The sequence below is a fragment of the Sorex fumeus genome, unplaced genomic scaffold (genome assembly GCF_029834395.1).
Source record: "Sorex fumeus unplaced genomic scaffold, SorFum_2.1 ptg000064l, whole genome shotgun sequence".
NCBI classification, from domain to species: Eukaryota; Metazoa; Chordata; class Mammalia; order Eulipotyphla; family Soricidae; genus Sorex; species Sorex fumeus.
In genome coordinates this window covers 1,388,734-1,413,695 of record NW_026606121.1, presented here as the reverse complement: position 1 = coordinate 1,413,695, position 24,962 = coordinate 1,388,734, and the positions used below count along the sequence as shown (strand labels likewise).

At 47.1% G+C, this 24,962-nt stretch overlaps 1 protein-coding gene and 1 non-coding gene across 2 annotated transcripts; both read left to right on the top strand.

Annotated features, from left to right (window-relative positions):
* The first annotated feature begins 5,534 nt into the window (after window positions 1-5,534).
* On the top strand, window positions 5,535-23,136 carry LOC130036620 (cytochrome P450 3A12-like). Its single transcript, XM_056128512.1, has 13 exons — window positions 5,535-5,699; window positions 9,065-9,158; window positions 10,505-10,557; window positions 12,067-12,166; window positions 14,428-14,541; window positions 14,777-14,865; window positions 15,266-15,414; window positions 16,739-16,866; window positions 18,304-18,370; window positions 19,945-20,105; window positions 20,199-20,425; window positions 20,667-20,829; window positions 22,955-23,136. Exons 1-13 carry the CDS (start codon window positions 5,629-5,631, stop codon window positions 23,027-23,029), a joined length of 1,491 nt encoding a protein of 496 aa, XP_055984487.1. The 5' UTR covers window positions 5,535-5,628; the 3' UTR covers window positions 23,030-23,136.
* A 371-nt stretch (window positions 23,137-23,507) lies between these two features.
* On the top strand, window positions 23,508-23,579 carry TRNAA-AGC (transfer RNA alanine (anticodon AGC)). Its single transcript has one exon. It is a non-coding gene; the product is annotated as a tRNA-Ala (tRNA).
* The last annotated feature ends 1,383 nt before the right edge of the window (window positions 23,580-24,962 follow it).

Genomic DNA, 24,962 nt, shown 5'->3' with positions numbered 1-24,962 from the left:
TGTGTGCATGTCTGTGTGTGTGTGCATGCATACGCCTCTATGGGTGTGAATGAACCACTTTTCTCCAGTTTCAGTTGAGAAACCACTTTCGAATGTTCTGTAATTTATAGCTCAGGGTCTCAAGGGGAAGTGGTTCTCTTAGATATACCCTATTCCATCTCTGGTATTCATCTTGCCCTCAAGAACTCTTGGATTCTGACTGGACTGGTTGGGAGTGGGTCCTATCTGATATAGAAAGGTAGGAGAACAAGGTGGAGGCATTTCGAGGAAAATTCTAGAAGGATGAAGTCACGAGAGAGACAGGCTGACTAGAAGATGGCTTGTGGTTGAAATGAGTTCTTCTTAGGTCAATTCTGGTCCGTTTCCCTCAGGAATGAGGAGGAGAGAGGCCCAGGCATGCCCGTGGTTCCTCACTTCCAATACTGCCCTCTTCATAGTTCTCAGAGGGGAGTTGTGAGAAGTGAGGAAGGCTCAACTGTCCAGTGTTGGGGAGATCAATCCAATGGCTCTTTTCCTACCAATACCAGCTTCCTCCTGCTCCTGCTCCTGCTCCTCCTGCTCCTCCTCCTCCTCCTCCTCCTCCTCCTCCTCCTCTTCGTCGTTTTTCTTCCTCTTCCTCCTCCTCCTCCTCTTCTGTCATCTTCCTCTTCCTTCTTCTTCTCTTACTCTTCTTCCTCCTCCTCTTCCTCCTTCTTCTCTTCTTCTTCTTCTTCTTCTTCTTCTTCTTCTTCTTCTTCTTCTTCTTCTTCTTCTTCTTCTTCTTCTTCTTCTTCTTCTTCTTCTTCTTCTTCGTCTGCTTCTGCTTCCTCTCCCTCTTCCTCCTCCTTCCTCCTTCCTCTTCCTCCTCCTCTTTCCTCCTCCTCCTCTTCCTCCTCCTCGTACGATAGTTTTTATTGAATAAAACTTACTTTCTTACTGATATTAGTCACACTCAGGAGAGCACTAGGCTTCTGCATTAGTACAAGATGGCACCAGCTTATAACCAGCTTATCAGTCTTTCAGCTTAATGATGTTCTGGACTTTGATGATGTTCAGGCATCACATTCAGTCAAAGACCAAGCCACAAGACTTGACTGGTTGAGGAGAAAGAAAGAGAAAATACGTGTTCAACAGAGAATACAGGTTTCTCCAGAATGAAAAAAGCATAGAGACAAGCAAGCAAGATATGTGTTCAAGGGAGAACATGGGCTTGAAGAGCAAGCCCCCACCCTCCTTTTTTAAAACACTTCCTTAATTTTGGCCACACCTGGTGGTGATGGTGCTCAGGGTTTACACCTGACTCTGTTCTCAGGGATCACTCCTGGCACTTGGAGGACCATAGATGGTGCTGGGGATAGAACGTAGGTGTGATGCAGGCAAAGCAAATGCCCTATGTGGCGTGTTGCTCCGGCCTCCACACTTTTATACTTCGTACACTCAAGATTTTGACCATTGAGATTTGAACCTGGTGCACAAATTTTTCAAGGGCAACAGTGTATCTCCCAAGCAGCAACAATTCTCTCGACCAGTGGAAGTCAAGGGTGATTGCCCCCAGCGCCAGGAGAGATTCCCTTACATAAACAAAGATGAGACTCTTAGACAGATGGCGGCCCTCTATCCCTATGTCCCTGATCACTGGTCCCCTTAAACAGGTCTCCCTCCACTAAGAATTCCTCAGTCAGTTCATTGCCACCTAACCAACCATCTAACAAACCAACCGAACCTTGTGGCTTAGTCTGCGACTGAATGTGATGCCTGAGTATCATCGAAGTCCAGGACATCATTAAGCTGAAAGACTGATAAGCTAGTTACAAGCCGGTGTCATCTTGTACTAATGCAGAAGGCTAGTGCTCTCCCGAGTGTGATTAATTTCAGGCTCGACTTTGCCCTATTATCAAGGAGACAGAGTCCAGAGATGAGCCAGCTGGTGGTGATGAGATACTGAGTTTCTCGTAGTTGTTTAATGACTTTAATTGATTGTGCTCTGTGATCTGTTTGTCTCTGTCTTCAACCTATATAGCGTCTTCATCACAACCATGGTTGTACCCTGAGCATTGGGAGCACTGTTGGGAAACGCATCATGGATGGACATTAGACTATTAGTTGGTGAAAGGCTGGGCTTGGGCATATTGTCTTGGCAAGCTATAGACGTCTTCCCTCACACCTTTGGTCAATGAAGTGTGCAAGCGACTTGGTATAGCATTCCCTTCTGAGGAAAGAAGGGGCAGCGAGATCAGATTTCTGATGATCGACCCTCTCGGAACAAAGCCCCTTGCTGGTTGCATTTTATTCCCAATGGGAGATAAGACTGTCTACCTTGGGAGACTGTCCACAGACCGTCCAGGCCCAGCACTGGAGCCAGAGGGGAGGTGTGTGAGACTGTTACCAAATCCTCTAAGTTGAATTGCTTTTTGGAAGAAGATGAAAGCTTGCTAGTTCCTGTTGGAGTTTTGTTTCCAGAAGCATAAGTAAGGATTTGGGTTAGGTAAGAGAATCGAGTGGACAATGGCGATCAGATGGCAGCCCTGGTCTTTCCTGCTTTGGAGGATTCTGTGTCCCTCTCTGGGAAACGACTCACACCCCACCCTTGTTGAGGCCAGAGTTTTTTTTGTCTTTGTTTGTCTTTGTTCTGGCTGATACTGGGGGGGGGTGGTTACAGTGGGGAATGCTATGAGCAAGGAACTGGAATTTCACCCCTTCTGCTGTGACATTCTCAGATTTCCCTGACAAACCCCAGGAAGAGGAAGACCACTCACCCGGCCTCTATTCTTGTCATGGTGGCTTCAGGAAGCTACGTGGGGCCATCAAACCTATTTGTACCCCCTGAAAACTGAGGGGATGCGATTGGGGGGCGGATTAGCCTGTCCTGGGAAGGCAGCCAAGGTGAGCAGACATGAATGAGAATGCTGGGATTTGGGGGGCCTACTTTTTCTGGAGCTCTGCATGTGGCTTCTCTTGCCCAAACAGCATTCATGTTGTTACTTCTGTCTGTGACCCCCTCTCTGAGGGCCCTGTGATCCCAATTTCAGAATAGGCCTTACATGTCTCTTTGTTGGGGCACTGCTCCTGAGGGAGGGAGAGAACTTGATGGTTCTCATCCCACGGTCCTACATCACATTCCCATGAGTGACCTGAATCCGCACATCAGTGAGCAGAGAGCCTTGTGAATTCCACAGTCTGGCAGAGCCCCGAGTGTTAGTGGAGCAAACCTTAAGCCACCAGATAAATATGATGGCAGAACTTTGTAGATGGGGGACAAGAGTCCAGGTGAAAGGAAGGAGGTGGGGGAGATGATCTGGCCTGTTTACCAATAAGACATTGGACAACTCGGGCCAGTGTCAGGTTGTCTCTGGGACTTTCATGGCTGGGATGGAAAGCATTGGCAGGGCCTAGGATCACTTCCTGCAGAAAGGCTGAGAGTGAGAGAGGCCACAGGGGCAAGTGCACAAACATGGTCCAAGCGTCTTTAGTTTCTGTTGAGTTTTAAGAGCGTTTCAGGCTTTGTTTTTCTTTTAATCCGTGATTTCTCAGGTATAATGAAGCCAGCTCACAACATGGTCATGTGGATGATGATGCAGTGGTAGCTCTCCAGGGGCTGAGTCCTGGGTCTCTCCCATTAGGTGCCCATGGCTCATGGGGGTTCATGCTGGCTCATGCTGGCACAGGCTTCCTGCTTACCAACTTCTTGCCAACCACAGAAGACCCCAGTATCCAATGCAGGGGACTTCTGCTCAGGTGCCTTTTGTCCAAGAGAGGAAACTCATATCTTTCTTGTTATTGTTTTTTGCTTCTGACTCAGGGTGTACTCTTGGAATCCTTTCTCTCTTTCTCTCTCTCTCCTTCCTTCCCTCCTTCCTTCCTTCCTTCCTTCCTTCCTTCCTTCTTTATTTCTTCCTTTCTTCCTTTCTTCCTTCCTCTCTCCGTTCCTCTCTCTTTCTCCTTCTCTCTTTCTCCTTCCTTCCTTCCTTCCTTCCTTCCTTCCTTCCTTCCTTCCTTTTTTCCTTCTCTTTCTTTCTCTCTCTTTTTCTTTCTCTTTCTCTCCCTCCCTCTCTTTCTTTCTTTCTCTCTTTATCTCCCTTCCCTTTCTTTCTTTTTAAAAAATTATTTATTTTATTTTTATAAAAATATTCACAATAGTTTATTACATTTAATATTCGAACACCAATCCCACCACCATTGCACCTTCCCACCACCATATTTTGACTGTTCCACTCCAAATCCCAAACCGTGTCCCCAAAGCAGAACGGAAATGGTTAATTCTGTATAGAGGAAAGTGTGTGAAGATTGTTGTGTTGCCTTCTACTTTTAACCCTATCCACTGTGGATGGGGTACATCAGTGGTGTAGACTCGTGGCCATGTGCTCCAGGAATTCTACAGCAGATTCACTCATGTGTGAGGCTCCTCCAAGCCTGTGGAGAGCGGCTGTGAGCATGGCGGCTATTGAGTTCAGGAGGTTTACGGCTGCTCGGGCTCTGTTGGGGTGGGGAGGGGGACTCATACACCCCACTTTGAGTTGCCTCGATGAGACAGTCTGGCGTGGGTTCTGGAGGCATCTTTGTGCATGTCTCTTCCTTCCTTCCTTCCTTCCTTCCTTCCTTTCTTTCTTTCTTTCTTTCTTTCTTTCTTTCTTTCTTTCTTTCTTTCTTCTCTCTCTCTTTCTCTCCCTCCCTCCCTCCCTTCCTTCCTTCCTTCTTTTCTTTCCCTCCCTCCCTCCCTCCCTCCCTCTCTTTCTTTCTTTCTTTCTTTCTTTCTTTCTTTCTTCTCTCTCTCTTTCTCTCCCTCCCTTCCTTCCTTCCTTCCTTCCTTCCTTCCTTCCTTCCTTCCTTCCTTCCTTCCTTCCCCTTCCTTCCTTCCTTCCTTCCTTCCTTCCTTCCTTCCTTCCTTCCCTTCCTCACCTGGTGGTGTTCAGGGCTTACTCCTGCTCTGCACTCAGGGATCACTCCTGGCTGAGCTCAGAAACCATCTGGGAGATTGAACCTGGGTTAGCTGTGTGCAAGGCAAATACCCTTTACACTCCGCTCACCTTTCTGGAAGGCTCTGGGCATGAAGCATTCTGCAAGGTATTCGACATTGAACAGTGGGTAGTGCCCAGTGTGCCCTTGAGAAGTCACTATCTGATAAGGGCACTGGGTGTAGAAACCAACCATGGGGCCTGGGGACAAAGGCACAGGAACAAAGAGAGGGAGGTGGGGGTGGGGTAGCAGCTGCCCAGAAGAGGGAGGGGCTTATTTTCAAGGACCTCTGTCTGAGCTGTGTGTTGAAGGATGCATAGGAGCCCCCTGGTAGCCTGCAGACAGGGCTTAGGTGAAGGATTCCAAGTACTGTGGAGGGCAGGCAGCAATGGAGACAGGGCAGATTAGAAGAGATTTAAGTCCAGTGCTACTGGGTTTCTCTAACCTTTGGGCTATCTGATAATATTCCTGAGATAGTTTAACTATTGATTTGCAACAGCAGCCAGAGGTTCTCCCGACCAGCCTGGGGCACGTGGCCTTTCCCTGGCAGCCGGCCCGAGTCCCGCCCCTTTCCCAGCTCATAAAATCTCGCCTGGTGAATCATTCTGGGCTGGAGGGAACAGGCCAGGCCAGCCCAGGCCCTCCGCACAGCTGGAAAGGGAAAGCAGTAGCACAGTGCCCGCAGACGGAACCACCATGGACCTCATCCCAAACTTCTCCGTGGAAACGTGGCTTCTGCTGGCTGCCAGCCTGGTGCTCCTCTACATGTAAGTGTGGGCCCAGTTGCTCCCCCGGCTCCCTGGACTCAGGGTGCTAGTCAGCTCTCATTTCCTGTCTCTGCTTGAGAGGGCAAGGGGGTCCTGGAGGAGAAATGCCTAAGCAGATGGTGGGGGTGCGTGGAAGCCCCGGCCACACCCGGCCCCTCTGTCTGCGGCTCTTTGCACAGGTTCCTCTGTTCTGGGGCTGGTCTGATGGCAACTAGCAAAGACTCAGTTGAATCCAGCAGACTCAAACCACCTGGCCCCATGCTGTGAGGGGTCCCCACCACCCCCAAGCTCTGAGAGTCCTGCAGGCAAGAGAATCCTGGAGATGTGGAGCCTATTTTCTTCTCCTTCACCAGATTGTCACTCGGGTGCTCCCCCCTCCCCAGCGCTGTCCAGCACGGGGAACACGGGAGCACCAAGTCTGGAGGGGAACAGGACGTCGCTCCTCCTTCCCTTAGACTTGCCTCAGCCTTCTCCATGTGCCCCTCTGTGGGAACCCCTACAGAGACTCACCACACAACCAGGCCCTGAGTGAGAGTTCCAGAGTAAAGGAAACGAGGGGAATGTTGAGACTCTTCCCCTTTCTCTCCCTGTCCCTTGCATGCCCAGGAGGGTCGGGTCAGCAGAGACTGATGCCCTCCATGGGATCGGCTGGTCAGCTGCAAAGCCACAGGCCCTGGGAAACAATTGCGAGTTAGAATCCTTTCTCCCACAGTGCCATGCAGAATGACCCCAGGCAGGTCCTGCTTTGGAGACCTGACCTGTGGCTGCAGAATGTCCCTGGGTGTCACCTTGACTTTGATTTTAATGTCATGGTCATTAGGAGGGGGACATCCTGAGCACAGGAACACAGAAATTATCAAGTTCTTTTGAGTGTTTGAAAGAACCGTTCAGGGGTGAGGGAAGTGTAGCAGCAGAGGTTTTGAGGAATGACGTTTCCAAATGTTTGACATGGTTTAGGTTCATTCTATTTGGCCTCAGACTGGCTTTCCTACTGCAGGGTAAAGAGGGCTGCTGGTCAGATTTGAGAGCACACAGGTGCGTGGGTGACAGAACCTTCTAGAACAGAGTTGGGATGGGAGTCTGGTGCGACTCTGCCTTAGACATAGATGGTGGACGTGATTCTGATTGCACCTGCCTGCAGGACCCTCTGATCTCCCGGCATGGGTGAGTGAGGGAGAGCAGGGGCCAGGTGCTCAGGTCTGGGGGCAGGGAGGGTTCTGCACAGTGGGACCCAGAGATGCCACCCGTCCTGGTCTCCCTGGGCATGGGGACCGGCTCGGTGACACTGTGTGGTCTAGGTGGGGTTGGTCCTCTAGGGTCAGGCCACACACAGCACCTGGAGCCCCAGAAGGCACAGGCGCAGCCACGAGGGGCACGACACAGGCCCCTGCTCAGATCCGCTGGGAGAATTGGGACCCCCTGATCACAAGGCAGCCTTAATCTCCCAGGTGGGGATGGACAGAAACCAGAGCATCCCCCTGACTTTGCGTGGGGTCACATGAGCTCAAGGGCATCTGGGTCTGCCCCTGGGAACAAGTGCTCAATTATGAGCATCTCCAGAGAGTTTCTGAGACACAGTCCAAGTGTCAAAGCTTGACCTTGGCGATGGCATCAGACAGTGAACTGACTGCTTCATGGAGAGCGGGGCTGGAAGGCACAGGGCTGGCCCAGGTGGGCAGTGGTCATGTGCCTCCCTGTAGTTCAGGAGAAAGAGCCTGGCCTAGGTGGCCCTGCTGTGTCTCTAAGCCAGAATCCTTAGGGGCAGCTTTCAGCATGATTTGATCACCTATTGCAAAATAGGCAGGATTTGTACAGACTTTCTGGGACTGGAAACAACTTACAGACTAAACTCCAAGGAAGAAAAATGAGGCTCTACTTAACTCTCGAGTGTTCATGTTTCCTTCTATAATTTCATGTACATGTATCTAGTGCCTGGGAATCAGAAACCTCCTATCTTTTTGCTGCAAGCACTCTTGGGACCTGTCGACCCCGTCATACTCACTGCCCCACACTCGTGGGGCCTGTTGAACACTTCCTGGACCCCACAGCTCTCAGAAGTCTTTGCTAGTTTGCCTCCATGGGCTCAGCCTTGCAGGCCTGACAATCATGCCTCATGTCGGGCCTGACTCCTTCATTTTCCCTCCACGCTGCCACTTCTCAGACAAAGGAGTGGGAAGGCATGTGGGTATCCAGACCCCATGTTCCACAGATGGTCCAGGAGGTGAAGTGGCAGAACAGACATGGAAAGTTACAGCTTGAATGGGTTTTGATGCAGAAAACCAAAAAACAGAGCGATCATCTTACAGGGCTCTGTGTATCCAACACTGCGTCAGCTGGGCTGCATACCTGAAGGGAAGAAAACTCCAGAAATAGATTCTTCAGTCATGAGTTCCTTCACCACAGTGTGCGTCTTCCTTTTTCAGCTGAAAGCAGCCTCACTGCTGCCAATACAGATGTGGGTGGAGCGGAAAGGTGCTCGCGTTTCCAGCAGTACAAGGATGTCTCAGCCCAGTTTTCAGTCTGTGCAAAAAAAGGAGCAGGCCATGGCTTGGAGGCCAGCCACACATGCTAGGGGAAAAGGCAGCTCAGATAGAGAAGGGAGCACCAAATAAAGGGTGTTGGGAGGATCCTCCCAGGATGGGAGAAGCATGCTGAAAGTAGACTATAGACCAAACATGATGGCCACTCAATGCCTCTTTTGCAAACCACAACACCCAAAAGGAGAGAGAGAACAGAGGGGAATGCCCTTCCACAGGGGATGGGGGGGTGGGGTGGGGGTGGGAGGGATACTGGGATCCGTGGTGGTGGGAAATGGACACTGGTGGAAGGATGGGTACTTGATCATTGTATAACTGAAACCCAAGCACAAAATTTGTAAGTCTATATCTGTACCTCATGGTGTCTCACTAATAAAAAAAAAAAAAGGAGCAGGGCCCAAGGGTGGGGGAGAGCACAGGTGTCCATGAGTCAACAGAGATGACTTGGGCAGCTCTCAAGAACTCTCAGAAACAAAACCCCCCACCCACTGGGAGCAAGTCCCCGTTCCTTGACTGAGACCGCAATGGTAGAAAAGTCAGATTCCCCAATAGATACAACTGAGTTCTCTGGAAGAATTTCTGCCTAAACCTCTCCTGGGAATTGAACTTCAGAATTGTCGATAAGAAATTCGCTCTAGCCTCCAGCTGCTTTCATCAACTGTCCAAGTTCGTCTTGGTGGAGGCGGGAACGGAGCAGATCATTGATCCTGACTGTTGCTTTTGGAGTTGTGGGAGTCATTCGTTGCCTATGTGAACCTCCTTCGCTTGACCTCCCAGATGGCAACTGACCAGCCCAGTTTCACAATTCACCTTCTCTTTCCCTTGTAGATATGGGACCTACACACATAGAACTTTTAAGAAGCTGGGAATTCCAGGACCGACACCACTGCCCTTTTTGGGAACAGTTCTGGCCTACCGCCATGTGAGTGTGCTTTGAGCTCCCTCTTCTGTTCTCAGGGCTGCTGGCCTGGCTTAGCCCGTGTCAGAGGTGCCCTCTGGAGGAAGTTGTGGGGTGTCACGCTTTCTGGAAACAGTGTCTTAGCCAAGTTTCCTCAAAGCCTCTGCGGCCACCAACGGTGGCCTTGGGTTTGGCGTCCTGTCTTTAGTGCTGGGGAGAAGTGTGGGTCCAGGGCCTGGATCCCCACTGTCCACTGCACCCAGACTTCCGTGGGGAGCATGTGCTTTGCATTTCAGTCATCAGCAGCCCAAGTGCCCCTGCAGGACTGTAACCATGTCCTGGACTTCCCGGAACTGCTGGCCTTGCAGGCCCCACCCCTGCGGGTCCTCTGGGGGTCTGAGAATGGGATCATCTTTCAGTCTCACTTCTCTGCCTTCAAAGGAGGCGCCTCTGGGCTATGCTCAGGAGTTGACCAGGGTCACTGTGACAAGACGATGCGCATCCGTGGACTTTGGCTCCTTCGCCGCTTGGCAATTCTTTTAATTAATTTTATGTTTTAGAGCCACATTCAGCAGTGCTCAGAGGCTACTCTAGGCTCAATGCTCAGGGGTTACTCCTGGCAGTGCAGGGGATGAAACCGGGATATCCTATATTCCAGGTGTGTGCCCAGCACCTTGAGCTATCTCTCCCATCCTAAAGGAGGATTTTAATTTTTCAGATGAAAACCTTTTTTTTGTTGTTGTAGCTGTGTTTGAGCCACACGTGGGTGGGTCCAGGGTTTGCCCCAAGCTCTGCACTCAGAGGCTCACTCCTGGCGGGGCTTGTGTGGTGCTGAGACTGAACTGGGGTCAGCCACACACCAGGCCAATGCCTCACGCACTGTCCTAGCACTCCTGCCCACAAGCTAGGATTTCCAAATGCAGTCAAAGTCTGACAGGGAGATGGGAGGTGGAGGGGAGGCAGGCCATCAGATACCTACAGATTCACAGAACATTCCAGACTGACTGGTGCTCCCTCTCAAACGTCTCCCCTGTGTTCTCTGCTTCCCCCAAGATGCCTCTGAGTAAGGGCCTCCTTGAGCTACAGGGCTGCTTGCCCTGGGCTGGCCCTGTTCTCTTTACAGACTGGCTCAATTCTTTTAAGAAGTGTTTCTGGCCAGGGGCTGTATAGACCCCTGTGGGCCACTGGGCTATTTCAAGAGGTTCACAAGTGGAAATCAAGTAATGGAGGGCAAAGCCTGAGGCTAGTGGGCATCAGACAGGGCTGGGCGGGCCTGCAGGGGGGAGACAAGGCTGACAGGAGCCTGGCAGGGAAAGGCCAGGGCACAGCACTGCTTTTCACGACTCATACAAGTTTGTTTCTTGTCACAGGGTTTTTGGGACTTTGACATGAAATGTTTTCAGAAGTATGGGAAGATGTGGGGGTGAGTATTCTGGAAATGTGTCTGGGGTTGAGACCCCGTGAGCAGAGGAGCGGAGACTGTTGGGGAGCTCCAGGTCACCTGGGACTGTCTCTCTAGTCTCCTACTCAGTCTTGAGGCAGAGTGACAGGCTGTCACTGGGCTCCCCATATTGGCGGCCTGGGCCTCTAATGTCATTTTCGGTGGGTGCCTTCTGTTCCTCCTCTTCTCTGTTTGTCGTTCCTCAGTCCCCTTAAACACACCAGTCCCTCTGACTCACATCCTTCTAACGTGTGATCAGAAACACCCGCTCCCACGCTGAGTGAAAACCCCAGATCCTCAATTTATTTCAACTTTGGATTTGCCATATCCTTTGGGAAAGGGCTGGGTTGACACACAAATGGAATTGGAAATTAATTTTCTCGGGTGTATTTTCCTTCTCTGTGGACCTGGATGTTTAAGAACAGTTGAGGTCAAGACTTTCGTTAATGATCACACAGTGTTGCTGACTTGGCACCGCCCTGACCCAGAGGGCTGTGGCCTCTGATTAGCAAAGGGGTCCTGGGTCATGACCTTCAGAGCAGATGGAGTTTCTATGTCCCCACCCCTCTTCATTCCCAAGACCTTAGAAACCTCAGGGCTCTCTGCTGAGCTGGCACACCCGTACCAGCAAGGATGGAATCACTCTTTCATCCTGGACTCCAGTTCTCTCTTTGGATAACAGTTCTCATCTACTGGAGAATTTGTTACAAAGGCAGATTCATGGGCCTACAGCCCTAAACCTAGAATGTCTGTCAAAGTCGTGAAAATATCCTAGGACGAGGATGAGTTTATGGAGCTAAAGAGACCAGTCAGACTTTCCAACGGGGCACAAGTGATGTAAAATTGGCAGGAGCAATTGTCAATCTTTTCAGCTCTAACTGTCATAGACCCACAGAGACAGTCCCATGGGATGTGCCAGAAAGAGCAGGTGAAACCCTTTCATTTTGTTCTAGCCCATGCAGATGATTTATAGAGGCAAATAAGATGTAAGTCTATGTCATTAAGATCATTGTCACTACACGCTGGTGGCTGTATATATTAACAGGTTTTTTGACGCAGGAGATGGGGTATGAGGGTATCACCTATAAAGTATCAGCTTGTGACTTACAGGGGGCTTCACTTCCAGGTGAGCAGTATAGAGCCTGAGGCCACTAGAGATTTACATATCAAAATAATTCCAAGGGAAGGAATACATATATATATTCATATAGGAATATATATTATATATATATATATAGACACACATGCACACATATTAGTTTTATGGGTCACACCCGGAAATGCTCAGGAGTTATTCCTGGCCAGGGGCTGTATGTACACACATAACACTGTAAAACTTTTATGTACGCACATCCTAGATTTGGCAAAGCCCCAAAGTTCTTTCTAAGCTACATCATTAGCAATTTGGATTCTGTGAACTCAGGATGAGAGTTGGGCTCAGGCTAGAGAAACAGGCATGTTAAGTGTAATCAGTTTTTTTTTTCACCACAGGATTTATGATGGTAGACAGCCCGTGTTGGCTGTTACTGACCCAGACATGATCAAGACGATCCTAGTGAAAGAATGTTATTCTCTCTTCACAAACCGGCGGGTAAGCATGCTCCCTGTCCCCATTAATTTATTGACTAAATGTATAGTTTTGACATGCTTAGAGAACCACAGGAAGTTACCCCGCAGATGGCTTCTTGTTCCAGGTCATGTACCCTTAATTCACCCAATGCTAATAACCTCTTGCTAATAACTGCAGTTCACTATTCAAGCAGGATACTGACCGTGGGACAGTTTAATTTATTTGTCAGACTATTTAATTTATTTGTTTTTATTATTATAGTTTATATAACATGTTGACAATAGTATAAAAGTTTATGATTAGTATTTTTGGGGTGTCTTTATCCCACACCCGGCTTTGCACTCAGGAATTACTCCTGGGTTGTCCACGTGAAAGCACCCTACTCGCTGTCCTATCATTCCTGCCCCCCATAACATTTATGATTTTGATGTTAACAGTTATCATACTTCACCAACACCAGAGTGCCCAAGACCCTTGACCCATGTCTCAGTATAATTTCTAGTTACCCGTATCCTCCCCTGTCTTCTGTTAGGAATCCTCTGCTTTGTGTCCAAGGCCAAGGGTTTGTTATTGCTTGGTGCTGTCCATTTATTTTTCTACATACTACAGATGAGGAAGGCCATGGGGTATCTGTCCCTCTTCTTCTGACTTGTTTGCTTAAATGGCTCCAATTCTGAGCACTTTGAAGCAAGTTGCATGATTTCATCTTTTCTTATAGCTGCATGCACATGGCTGACCTAAGTTCCATCCCTGGCATCCCATGTGGTCTTCCGCAGAGGCAGGAGTAACACCTGAGCATGGCTGGCTGTGTTCCCAAAACAAAACAATAAATTTTTTTGTTTGCCATATTAAGCACTGCCTGTGATGGGCATAGATATGCATCAATCTTTGACAACTAACACCTTGTCATATGGACCATCATATTTCTACTCTTACTATTGTTATTATTTTGGTTTTGGAGATCACACCTCATGGTGCCCAGGGATCATTCGTGGCAGTGCTTGTGGAGTCAGTAGCATGCAAGCCTTTTAAGGCCTAAACTATCAAGCCCCGTCATTTTATTTTATGAGCCCAGTTTTGGGTTTTGTGTCACACATGGTGGTGATCAGGGCTCTGCTCTCAGGGATCACTCCTGGCGGTGTGATCAGGGGTCCATATGAGGTGCTGGGAATTGAAACTAGGTCTGGTGCCCTATCCACTGTACTATAGCTCTGAATCCAAAGGCCCTGTCATTTTTTTTTTATAATTTATTTATTTATTGAATCACTGTGGGAAAAGTTACAGAGCTTTCGGGTTTAGGTCTCAGTCATGTAGATACCGAACACATTTCCCTTTACCAATACTCATTTTTAACCCCGAACCCCAATAGACCCCCACCTCCCACCCCTCCCAATTCTTTGTGAGGCAGATGAGTTCTAGTTAATACTCTATCTACTTTGACTAGATAGATTATTTCGATAGAAGATGCACAATTATTGTTTAGAGTTTACGACCCCCCCCCCCAATCAGACATGCTGAAACAGCGTTGTGAAATGATTTGCTTTCTACAACTTGGTTTAAGAATAAAATGATGTTGCGCGGACGCAATAGCGTCCGCGCGGTTTTGAATTTCTGCTATTTTACTTATTGACCCTGGAAGAATTTCTATTAAAAGTTAGCTAGTTAAGAGATTGGTTTCTGTGCCCTGGAGACGTGGCCGTGCGGGAGAGCCGCTCGTGGGGGGCAGCTGGCGACCTCGGTGGGGCGTGGGGGACGGCCCACAAAGCCCCCCTTCCCATGAGGTCCCCGCCGCTCCCCCGAGCCCGGCTCAAACCTGCTTTCCACAAGGCTCCCGTGCGGCCGCCATCTTTCTTTCCAGAGAGGAGCCAGGCCCTGTCATTTTAAAGGATGCTAGAAATGTGTCTTGTGTATTTTTCACCCTAAGTTTAAGAAACAAATATTTAGAATAGCTATTAAGCTTTGAGAAAAAGACCTGAACATATGTAGAGCATCACCAATTATCCGTTGAATGACTGATAGTGATTTGACAATTGTTCAAAGTCTATTGAGACCTTCAATATATTTTTTTTATTTTTGGGTCACACCAGGCGATGCACAGGGGTTATTCCTGGCTCTGCACTCAGGAATTACTCCTGGCAGTGCTCAGGGAACCATATGGGCTGCTGGGAATCGAACCCAGGTCGGCTGCATGCAAGGCAAACGCCGTACCCACTGTGCTATCGCTCCAGCCCCAGAGACCTTAAATATTGATGTAGGAAAAATGGTTTTTATTTGGACTCTAGTCCATAGGTCCTATGGGATTTATGAAAGATGCTGTCTCTGTGTCTGAGGATGAGCAGTGGAAGAGAATACGGTCATTGCTGTCTCCAACCTTCACCAGTGGAAAGCTCAAAGAGGTAAGAACCAAGGAAATTAAAGGAATTTTAATTAAAAATTCAGACGTGACTGTAGGAGCAGTAGGAGATAAGGTCATAGTTTCCTTTCCTGGGTGTATTCTTCTGAATCTGACGTCCTTTTATCTTTGTATCCCAAAGAAACACTGTAAGATTGACATTCCAGGGGACACGTACTCTAGTTGTGGGAACCATCCTTGAGTCTCTGCCTTTAATTTGGTGGTTGTATTTTGTGCAGATGTTCCCCATCATTGCCCAGTATGGAGATGTATTGGTGACGAATCTGAGGAAGGATGCAGATCAGGGGACGTTTGTGAACTTGAAAGAGTAAGTAGGGATGTGGCTGCGGAAGAACCTGCCGTGAGCATAGACTGGGATGGCTAGTGGACACCCCTAGGAAGAGGCCTGATTTCCCCGCTTCCCTACTCCACTCTGGGGCTCTGATGTCCAGTGCTGGCATTGGTCCAGGCAAACTGTGAATGGGGGTCTTCATCCTTTAACAGAAAATTGGGTTGGATTTGATTTTGAGCCAGTTGCTTCCTGGCCGGATAAGCATCTGTGAGTGTGGGGTGACATTGCAGCAGGTGGTTTTGACAGTTGTGACACTTCACCTGTCTTATTGGGCATGGGAATTCACACACAATTGAATCTTGCTGAACATATTGGATATGGACACAGAGAGGAATTCATTTCATGTCCCCTGGTTTTTTTCCCCCTCTCCTCTCAGCGTATTTGGGGCCTATAGCATGGATGTGATCACCAGCACGTCATTTGGAGTAAACGTGGATTCCCTCAACAACCCTAAGGATCCCTTTGTGGAAAATATCAAGAAGCTCTTGAGATTTAATTTCCTCGACCCATTCCTGCTCTTAATGAGTATGTCTGCTACTATTTTTAAAAGTCTTTCCTTTGTCCTTAACTTATTCCTTCTTCCCTTTTCCTCCTCCCTCCCTCTCCCCCTTCCTTCCCTCATAGATGGCCTTTGCCAGGTTGAGGAAATCTTAGTCATTCTTAATCTGTTGAGAAAATTTCTTTTTCTGGTCACACATGGTGATGCTCAGGGTTTTCTCTTGGCACTGCATTCAGGAATCATTCCGGGCGGTGCTTGGGGGTCTATATGTGATTCCGGGGATCAGACCCGGGTTTGATCGTGTGCAAACGCCCTCCCCGCTGTACTATCACTCTGGCCCCAGACCTCCTTTCTTATTTATTTATTATTTTATTTTTAAATTTTATTGAATCACCGTGAGAAAGTTACAAGCTTTCATGTTTGGGTTACAATCACACAATAATCAAACACCCATCCCTCCATCAGTGCACATTCCCCACCACCAATATCCCCAGTATACCCCTCTTCCTCACCCTCCCCCTGCTTCCATGGCAGACAATATTCCCCATACTCTCTACTTTGGGGTATTATGGTTTGCAATACAGACACTGAGAGATCATTATGTTTGGTCCATTGTCTACTTTTGGCACACATCTCCCATCCCGACTGATTCCTCCAGCCATCATTTTCTTAGTGATGCCTTCTCTGTTCCATCTGCCTTCTCCCCTCCGCTCATGATGCAGGCTTCCAGTTATGGGGCAATCCTCCTGGCCCTTGTATCTACTGTCCTTTCAATTTCAATTAACCTCCTTTCAATTTCTTGCCTGGGAGTGTGTTTTCAAATTCTAACTTATTGTGACTTTCCATATTATTGATTGCTAATTTTAGTTCATTGTGGTCGAGGGACATACACATTCTTGTTTTTATCCTGGCTACTCTTGCTTTGTTCTGGTTTGGTGCCATGTTTGGTGGTGCATAAGGGTTGTTTGCTTTTTAGTGCTCAGGGGTTTCTCTCTGTGGTGCTGAGGGAACTGTGTGGTGCTGAGGATGGAACCCACGCCTTGCATGCAAAGTATGAGCTCTGCCCACTGAGCACCTCTCCAATTCACTGACGACTGTTTTTTTGACAACATGGTTAATTAAAGTCACAGGTTATGGTCTGGTATAGAAGACATCCTAGTCAATTGAAAAATGGCTACAAAATCAAGCCATTTAATTATTTCTTTGGTTACTCCAAGGAATCAGTTTACTGCTCTTGTGATGAGCCTTCTGTGTGATTTTGCCACTCTTCTGATTGATAGAAAATATGGCTGTTGTTCCTGTGCGATTTCATGTCTTCATTGGGCTTTCCTTCCCCTCTTTTCTTTACAGCACTATTCCCATTCCTCACACCATTATGTGAACTAGCAGACATCTCTCTGTTTCCAAGTGGTGTCACTACGTTTTTCAAAAAATCTATAGAAAGGATGAAAGAAAATCGTCTCAAAGATAAAGAGAAGGTAAGATCTGTGCGTGTTTTTACGAGACTGTTCACTTTCTTGCTAAATTGTTGAATTGTAAACTGAGCTTAGTGACTTGTGCACTTCTCTTTAGTGTTTCTGAGTAGGGAGAGACTGTGAGTATTCAGGGAGTGCTATCATTGGGGAGAAATGAAGAAAAGGGACATTAAAGAAACATAGAAATGGAGTCAGAGATGATGGTAAAAATCTAGTAATGGGCATGCAATTAATACGTCATCACATTGATATTTTTTATTCAAAATCTTATCATCTCCCTTGAAAAAAATGAATTAAGGACAAAAATTACTGCTCCAAATTATTTTCCTGGTATTCTAATTATTTCAGCTCTTTAGATATATAAATATCTCAATTTCAAGTCATTCTCTTTCCCCCCTTTCTTTATTTTTTGTGGGGGGGATGGAGCATACCAAGTAGTGCTAAGGGGCTATTTCCATTCAGTTCTTGGGGGTTTCTCCTGGGAATCCCATGGGAATGTGTTGCTGGAAATAGATCCCAGGCCTCCTGCTTGCAAAGCACCTGTTCAGCCCATTGAGCCATCTCTCTGGCCCCAAGTCTCTTATCTAACCGGTTGTCCCTTGGAAGGCTTAGGCTGCCTGGTAGGGTGTGTTCTAGTGAAACCTCTGATGGTCAGTGTGGGCAGGAGTTTTCTCACCCAGATTGGCCTTCCTGAGCCTGAGGCAGCAGGAGCCCCTCTGCAGAGGGAGGGAGGGCTGCCCACCCCAGGATGGCAGTGAGGAGGGGGTGGGGTTCCAAGAGGGAGGGGCACATGGGGAGTCTCACCTCAAGGCTGGTGGTGAACTCCTAGAGAGAGAGAGGGATTGGAGTCCAGGCTTCATCTTGAGAGCAGCGATGACGGGGGGGGGGGGGGTGGGTGGGGGGGGGGTAGAGGGCTACTCTTTGGCCAAGGGTCTGTGTAGACAAGCCAGAGAGCTGAGGACTGGGAGAGAAACAACCAAAGAAGAAGCTGGACGGATTGGTCAGATTTCTCCACGAACTGTTTATTTGTTTGTTTATTTTGGCTTTTTGGTTCACACCCGGTGATACACAGGGGTTATTCCTGGCTTTGCACTCAAGAATTACTCCTAGTGGTGCTCAGGGGACCAGGGATGCTGGGGATCGAACCCAGGTCGGCTGCATGCAAGGCAAACGCCCTGCCCGCTGTACTATCGCTCCAGCCCCTGTTTTTTTTAAAAAAATAAAACAACATAAGTCATATTTTCAGTAATCACAATAGTGTTAAAGGCAGATTGCATAGATGTCCAATTTCTGCACCTTCCCCACCACCTCTGCAAACTGTTGGTATTCTGCTCTGTGAACTCCGCAGTGCTGCTCAGACTTCTGGGCTGGACAGAGCTGTATCTAGGATAAAGGTTTGTTATTGAATTCTCTCCCCTAAGTGTCTCCTTATGCTTCCAGCACCGGGTGGATCTCCTTCAGCTGATGCTCAACTCCCAGAATTCCAAGGAAGTGGAAACCCACAAAGGTAAGTGAGGAGAGTGCCCAGGGCCCTCTGCAGGGAGGGGAGGAGGTGGATGTGATTCTGCAAATGTATTGAACTTTTCTAGGAGACATGCATTCCTGCCAATCCAAAGGTGCCAACTCATATAGAATCAGTGGACAGAGTATGTTGTGGCAGTGGGCACACACGACTCTGTCTGGGCTTGAAGGACAGGAGCCAGGAGCAAAGTCAGGTGGTTCTGTAGAGCATGCTGGGATGCTCAGGGGAGTGCGTGTGCACAGACACTTCTCAAGCTTCTGATTCAAGTGGTGAATCAGAACCCGGCTGTAAATTTGCCCACATCACACCTGAATGTGTTTTTTCCCATGTTGGTGATCTTAACTCAGGACTCCTGGCTAAAATTGTGTTTCCGTTCCAATCTAGTATGAAGTGTAATTTTAATTAATACAACCGCACTTCACTCTCACTTTGCAGTTAATAAAGAACTTGTGGAGGGGGCATGCCTTTCAGACTGTGCCAATATTCTGGTGCTCTTCAAACTTCTCCTCACCAGTTTGATCATTCCTAGAATGTTTGGTTGTGACTGCGTATGTGAATGGTTGATTCTCTAGGGGTGTTCACCATTGCTTCACCTGGGGTGTTGGTGGTAAAGGACAGGAGGGTTTTGGTCCTCTGTTGCCTTAGTCATGTGTATCCGAGTGATCTCTGTCCATCATTGATTCTCTGGCTTAATTTTGATGTTCAAATTATCAATTTGTATCAGGGCCCTCATCACAACTGAACATGCAACAAAGACTCCTGTGTTGGCCTTCTTTAAATTTTTTGTTTAGGGCCACATGGGTGATGGTTGGGGGTTACTCCCATCTCTGCACTCAGGAATTACTTCTGGCAATGCTCAAGGGAAAATATGGAATGCTAGGGGTAAAACTCTGATCAGCTATGTGTAAGGGAAGTGCCTTACCCTCTGTACTATCTCTCTGGCCTCAGTTTAAAATATTTTTCATGGTCTCTATTTTTTTACAATGCTTCTAGATTCAGAGCAAAATTGAATGGGAGGTCCAGAGAATTCTCCTATACCCCTGAGCCCTACATATTCATGGAGGACTGAGGAGGAGAGAAGAGGAAACTGGATCCAGACAAATTTTGTTTTGTTTTGGTTTGGGATCCATGCCCAGTAGTGCTCAGGGCTTACCCCTGGCTCTGCACTCAGGGGTCACTCCTGGTGGGCTAAGGGGCCACGTGGGATGCCGGAGATCAAGCCCTGGCTGGCTACTTGTAAAGCAAGTGCTCTTCCCACTGTTCTATCATTCTGACCCATAGATTCAATTTTTGAGCACTTCTGATTTAAGATAGATATCAGAGGACACATCACTGCTGTTTGAGTTGATTTTTCCATTACTTATTTTTATAAACTTTCTTATCTGTGTTATATTCTTTATTTTGTCTAATAAAAACATAGCAGTTTTCTTTTCTTTTTTTAAAATTTTTTAGTGAAACACCATGAGGTACTGTTGTAGACTTACCTGGGAGTTGCATTTGGAATTCTCATCATTCAAAGAGTGGTGCTTTCCAATGACCTGCTTTTGTTCCAATTTTAGCTTTGACTGACATGGAGCTAGTGGCCCAATCGATTATCTTTATCTTTGCTGGCTATGAGACCACCAGCAGTACTCTCTCATTCCTCATGTATTGCCTGGCCATCCACCCTGACGTCCAGCAGAAATTGCAGCAGGAGATTGATACCACTTTCCCCAATAAGGTGAGTGGAACCATATAACATTTTCAAAGTATCACAAAGATGGGGTGAAAATTAACCTCAGAACCCCATGTTTCCAAATCTCTTTCTTCCCAGGCACCACCCACCTATGATGCCCTGCTTCAGATGGAATACCTTGACATGGTGGTGAACGAAACGCTCAGATTATATCCAATTGCTGGCCGACTCGAGAGAGTCTGTAAGAAGGATGTGGAGGTCAATGGGCAGCTCATCCCCAAAGGCACAGTGGTCATGATGCCCATCTTTGTACTTCATAAAGACCCGGAACTGTGGACAGAACCTGAGGAGTTCCGTCCTGAAAGGTAGAGCCTGGCTACCCCCCTCCTCAAAGGCAGCCAGCTTGGTGCATCCTGACCTGAGTGTCGTGGTAAACAGATCTGGTGTTTACAGTTTTCATAGTAAAACAGCCATGAGAGGGTCTCAGGAGTGACCCTCAAAAGTTTCCTGGGTGCTACTGACTGAGGGATCTCAGTGAGAACCCCCAACACGGAGCTCTTGTGTGTTTCTTATTTCACTAACATTTTCATCAACATTTGCCATCAGGTTCAGTAAGGAGAACAAGGACAAAATCAATCCTTATGTCTACATGCCTTTTGGAAATGGTCCCCGGAACTGCATTGGCATGAGGTTTGCTCTCGTGAATATGAAACTTGCTCTCATCAAAACACTGCAGAACTTCACCTTCAAACCTTGTAAAGAAACACAGGTTAATGAATTTTTTATATAAATAATATTACTTATCTAATATAAATAATATTTATTAAGAGTTTTAAATGATATGTGTATACATATATACATTTTTACATGGATATAATCATTTTTACTTTAAAAGCACATTCTACCGGTGAACCAATTTATTTGGAATCATCAACAGACTCTGTAGAACTAAAGTGCTTATTTTGTGGTTTCATAAAGGCCCAATTGAAGTATATCATCTGGCATCTGTTTGGTTAGTGTGCCACGATTATGCACAAGCCTGGGAACTTGAGTCAAGTTTTAAATTCAGTTTCAAATTCTCTGGGAGGAAGAGCAGCTCTGCATAAAGACAGGGGGCAGCAATCACTATATTGTGATTTGTGAGGAATCTTCTTCTCCACCAGAGCTTACAGAAACTCTTGAACAGAGGCTAAAGTCTTGTTAAAAATCTGAAACTAGGGGCCGGAGAGATAGTACAGCAGGTAAGGTGCTAACTGTGCATGCAACTCACCTGGGTTCGATTCCTGACATCCCATATGGCCTGCCAAACACTGCCAGGAGAAATTCTTGAGTGCAGAGACAGGAGTGACCCCTGAGCATGGCCTATTGTGCCTCCCACCCCTGCCAAATCTGAAATTAAAAAACCCTAGGTAATTTCATATTTTTAAAAATAATTTTCCCAGTTTAACCTTAAAAGCTCCACATTGATATAAAGCATTTCTGCCAGGTGTGAAGGATTCCCACAGGCCAGGAATATCCTCTACTGTGAATTCTCTTCTCCTCCTTCTAGCATTAGTTTGATTCTTCAGCCCCATTCTCTCCTCTTCATCAGTTCATGATGCCTGGCAGCATCTTTTGTACCACCAAATTTAAAACTCTGTCATTAAACCATCCAGTTTGGCTTTGTGTGTTTTCTAGCCTCCTAAGAAGGTCTTTAACTTATTTTTATTCATTTATTTTGTTTTGGGGACACACCCAGAGATGCTCCGGGGTTACTCCTGGTTCTGTGCTCAGAAATTACTTCTGGTGGTGCTTGGGAGACATATGGGATACCGGGGATCAAATCCGGATCAACCACATGCAAGGCTGCACCCTACTTGCTGTACTATCGTTCCAGACCCAACTCTTATTTTTAGGAGCTTTAAATAAGGCCCTGCTTTATCCCATAAACCCTGAAGGAGTTATTTTATCATTGATTTTAAGCCTCCAGAAGTTCCGTGTTTATACTACATCTGAGCCTCAGGAGCTGTTAGAAAACAGATTGTTTTTGAGGAATCTTCCGGTCATAAAACTGGATCATGACCTTACAAGTTTCCAACACCACAAAGCTGATTATGTGGCGGTTTACAGTGCTTTGTCATCAGAGCCGGATTCAGCTCAGGAGCATAGCACATGTTTGGCATCATGACGTTCTAGGGTAGATGTCTAGGAACAAAAGTACCTAAAACTAAAGTCGCCATAATGCCTAAATTATAAACATTTTGGGTTTTTTGTTTGTTTGCTTGTTTGCTTTTTGGGTCACACCCAGTGATGTTTAGGGACTCCTCCTGGTTTTAAACTCAGGAATTGCTCCTGGTGGTGCTTGGGGACCAGGTGGGATGCCAGGGATCGAACCTGGGTTGGCCTTGTGCCAGGCAAATGCCCTCCCTGCTGTATTATCATTCTAGCCCAAATGCATTTTCTTTTATATTTATTTATTTATTGCTTCTTGGGTCACACCCAATGATGCACAGGGGTTACTCCTGACTCATACACTCAGAAATTACTCCTGGCAGTGCTTGGGGGACCATATGGGATGCTGGGAATAGAACCCTGGTTAGCTTCGTGCAAGGCAAATGCCCTACCCGCTGTACTATCGCTCCAGCCCCATGCATTTTCTTTTAGTTCGAAATTTCAATAAGAATGACTACTAGCCAATGTGAGTTTTTCCTATAGTACAACAGAATGGGTGCTGAGTAGATATTTTGTTGAATGATGCATGGATTAACACTTTTATTCATCCACCTTGACATATGTTTTAGAATACATATAAATGAAGGCAAATGATCATTTTCAATGTTTTCAATGTTTTTCTTCAATGTTTTGCTCTTGTTGCTTCCTTCATCAGTTCTCCTTTGATCGTTTCACTGTTACAGATTCCCGTGAAATTAGGGACACAAGGACTGATTCAACCAGAGAAACCCATCATTCTCAAGATTGAGCCCAGATGAAGGATCGTGAGTGGAACCTGACTTGGCACTTTGTTCTTCCAGAAACCCGCATCCCAGAACAAGAGTGTCCATTTGAATTTTTAAATAAATCATAGTAATGAAACTGACTTAGCTGACTGCACTTGGTGGGTCTATTAGCACTTGTGTTCACTCATGGCTGTCTATTGAGAGTCACATGGTCTAAGTGATCTAAAGGAGGAGACTCAGCAAAAATGACACAAGAGTTATTATAAAAACAAAACAAACCATTGATAAAAAGGTAAAGGTAAAGGCCCTCCCGTTGATCGTCGATTTGCTCGAGCGGGCCCAGTAACGTCTCCATTGGAGACTTTGTTGTTACTGTGTCTGGCATATCAAATACTCTCGGTAGCTTGCTGGGCTCTCCGAGAGGGGCGGAGGAATCGAACTCGGGTCGACCACGTTGGCCGCTTGTAAGGCGAACGCCCTACCCGCTGTGCTATTGCTCCAGCCCAGCAGTGGGGATGTAGCTCAGTGGTAGAGCGCATGCTTAGCATGCATGAGGTCCCGGGTTTGATCCCCAGCATCTCCATTTCTTCACGGCAGGGCCTGGCAAGCTCCCCGTGACGTATTCGATATGCCAGACACAGTAAACCATTGATGAACACAAAAATATTGTTCTGTCTGTAGGAGTGATAGCAGGTTTTATGTAGAATATTTAGCAAGTCAGCAAACATCTTTTTCTAGAATTTTCTGTGTCCACTAGAGAGAAGTCACAGAAATGAACCAGCAGGTGTCCATGATTCTGTTTTTAATCCACATCATTAGGTGGAACCTTTTTCAGAACTCAAACTTGGTATTAAGATAAGTGAGAATAATCCATTGAGACTTTTTTCACTGCTATAATATATAATTATAGCTTACTTCTACATCTTTAAATTTTTTTTCCAGCAGTTTGGATCATGCCTGGCAAAGCTCAGGGGTTACTCCTGGCTCTACACTCAGGAATTATTTCTGGTGGTGCTTGGGGCACCCTATGGGATACTGGGGATCAAACCCAGGTGGGCTGCATGCGAAGCAAACACCCTCCCCATTGTACCATTACTCTAGCCCCAATACTCGCATATTTTGTAACAATTACCTGAGACACATGCATTTTTAAATTTTAATTGGATATTTTAAAAATCACATCTCCCTGATATATATAGGCCAATACCAATTTCTCTTACCTCTTTGTGCTCCATCCTTAATTCCCCAAATTTAAACATAATAAACTTGAGTCGTGAAAGGTTTGTAAGTCTGTGGTTGGGCCCCAGGGCTGAAGCTCTCATTGATCTGAGGTGGTCCCAGCAGGTGAGAGTTTTTTGCTATTTCTTTCTGTTCCTTCCCTTCCTTCCCCTCCATCCTTCCTTCTTCCTCTGTCTCTCTCTCCTTTGCCTTTCCTTCTCTTTCTGGATAATTCAGATCGACAAATGAAGGCAAATGATCATTTTCAATGTTTTCAAGGTGGGCAGTCACTCACTGCGGGGGCAGACAGAGACAGAGCAGGGGGAAACAGTGGCTTAAGCTGGAGCGCAGTTGGGTGGGAGGTTGGTCCTATGGGGAGGGGGAGCTCACGTGAGGCAGTTGGGGTCCACGCAAGAGGACAGCCTGGCGAGAGTGGCCAGTGCTTTGGACAGATGGGGAGCAAGGGAGGGCAAGAGAGGCAGCCGTGAGTGGGGAAGGGCAGCCTATAGCGGGGATGCACCCAACCTGCCTCATAGCAAAGATGAAGCCAGATCCTCATGGCTGTGACTGAAAGGAAGCAACAGGGACAGGAAGAGAATGAGACCGTGAGTTCAGGTGGGAATTGACGGTGCCAGTGTCAGCCCATGTTTTGTGTCTATGCAGAAGATGAGTGTCAGTGCGTAGATAGAGAAACACATTCCCCACTTGGTGGCACCGAAATGACTTAGAACATTTTAAAATTAATTTA

Bases quoted from the DNA above. Each gene is read 5' to 3' on its own strand.
- LOC130036620 (XM_056128512.1), top strand. From the start codon at position 5,629: ATGGACCTCATCCCAAACTTCTCCGTGGAAACGTGGCTTCTGCTGGCT. The intron at 14,542-14,776 runs GTAAGAACCAAG...TATTTTGTGCAG, and splicing joins CCAGTGGAAAGCTCAAAGAG to ATGTTCCCCATCATTGCCCA. The intron at 18,371-19,944 runs GTAAGTGAGGAG...TTCCAATTTTAG, and splicing joins GGAAGTGGAAACCCACAAAG to CTTTGACTGACATGGAGCTA.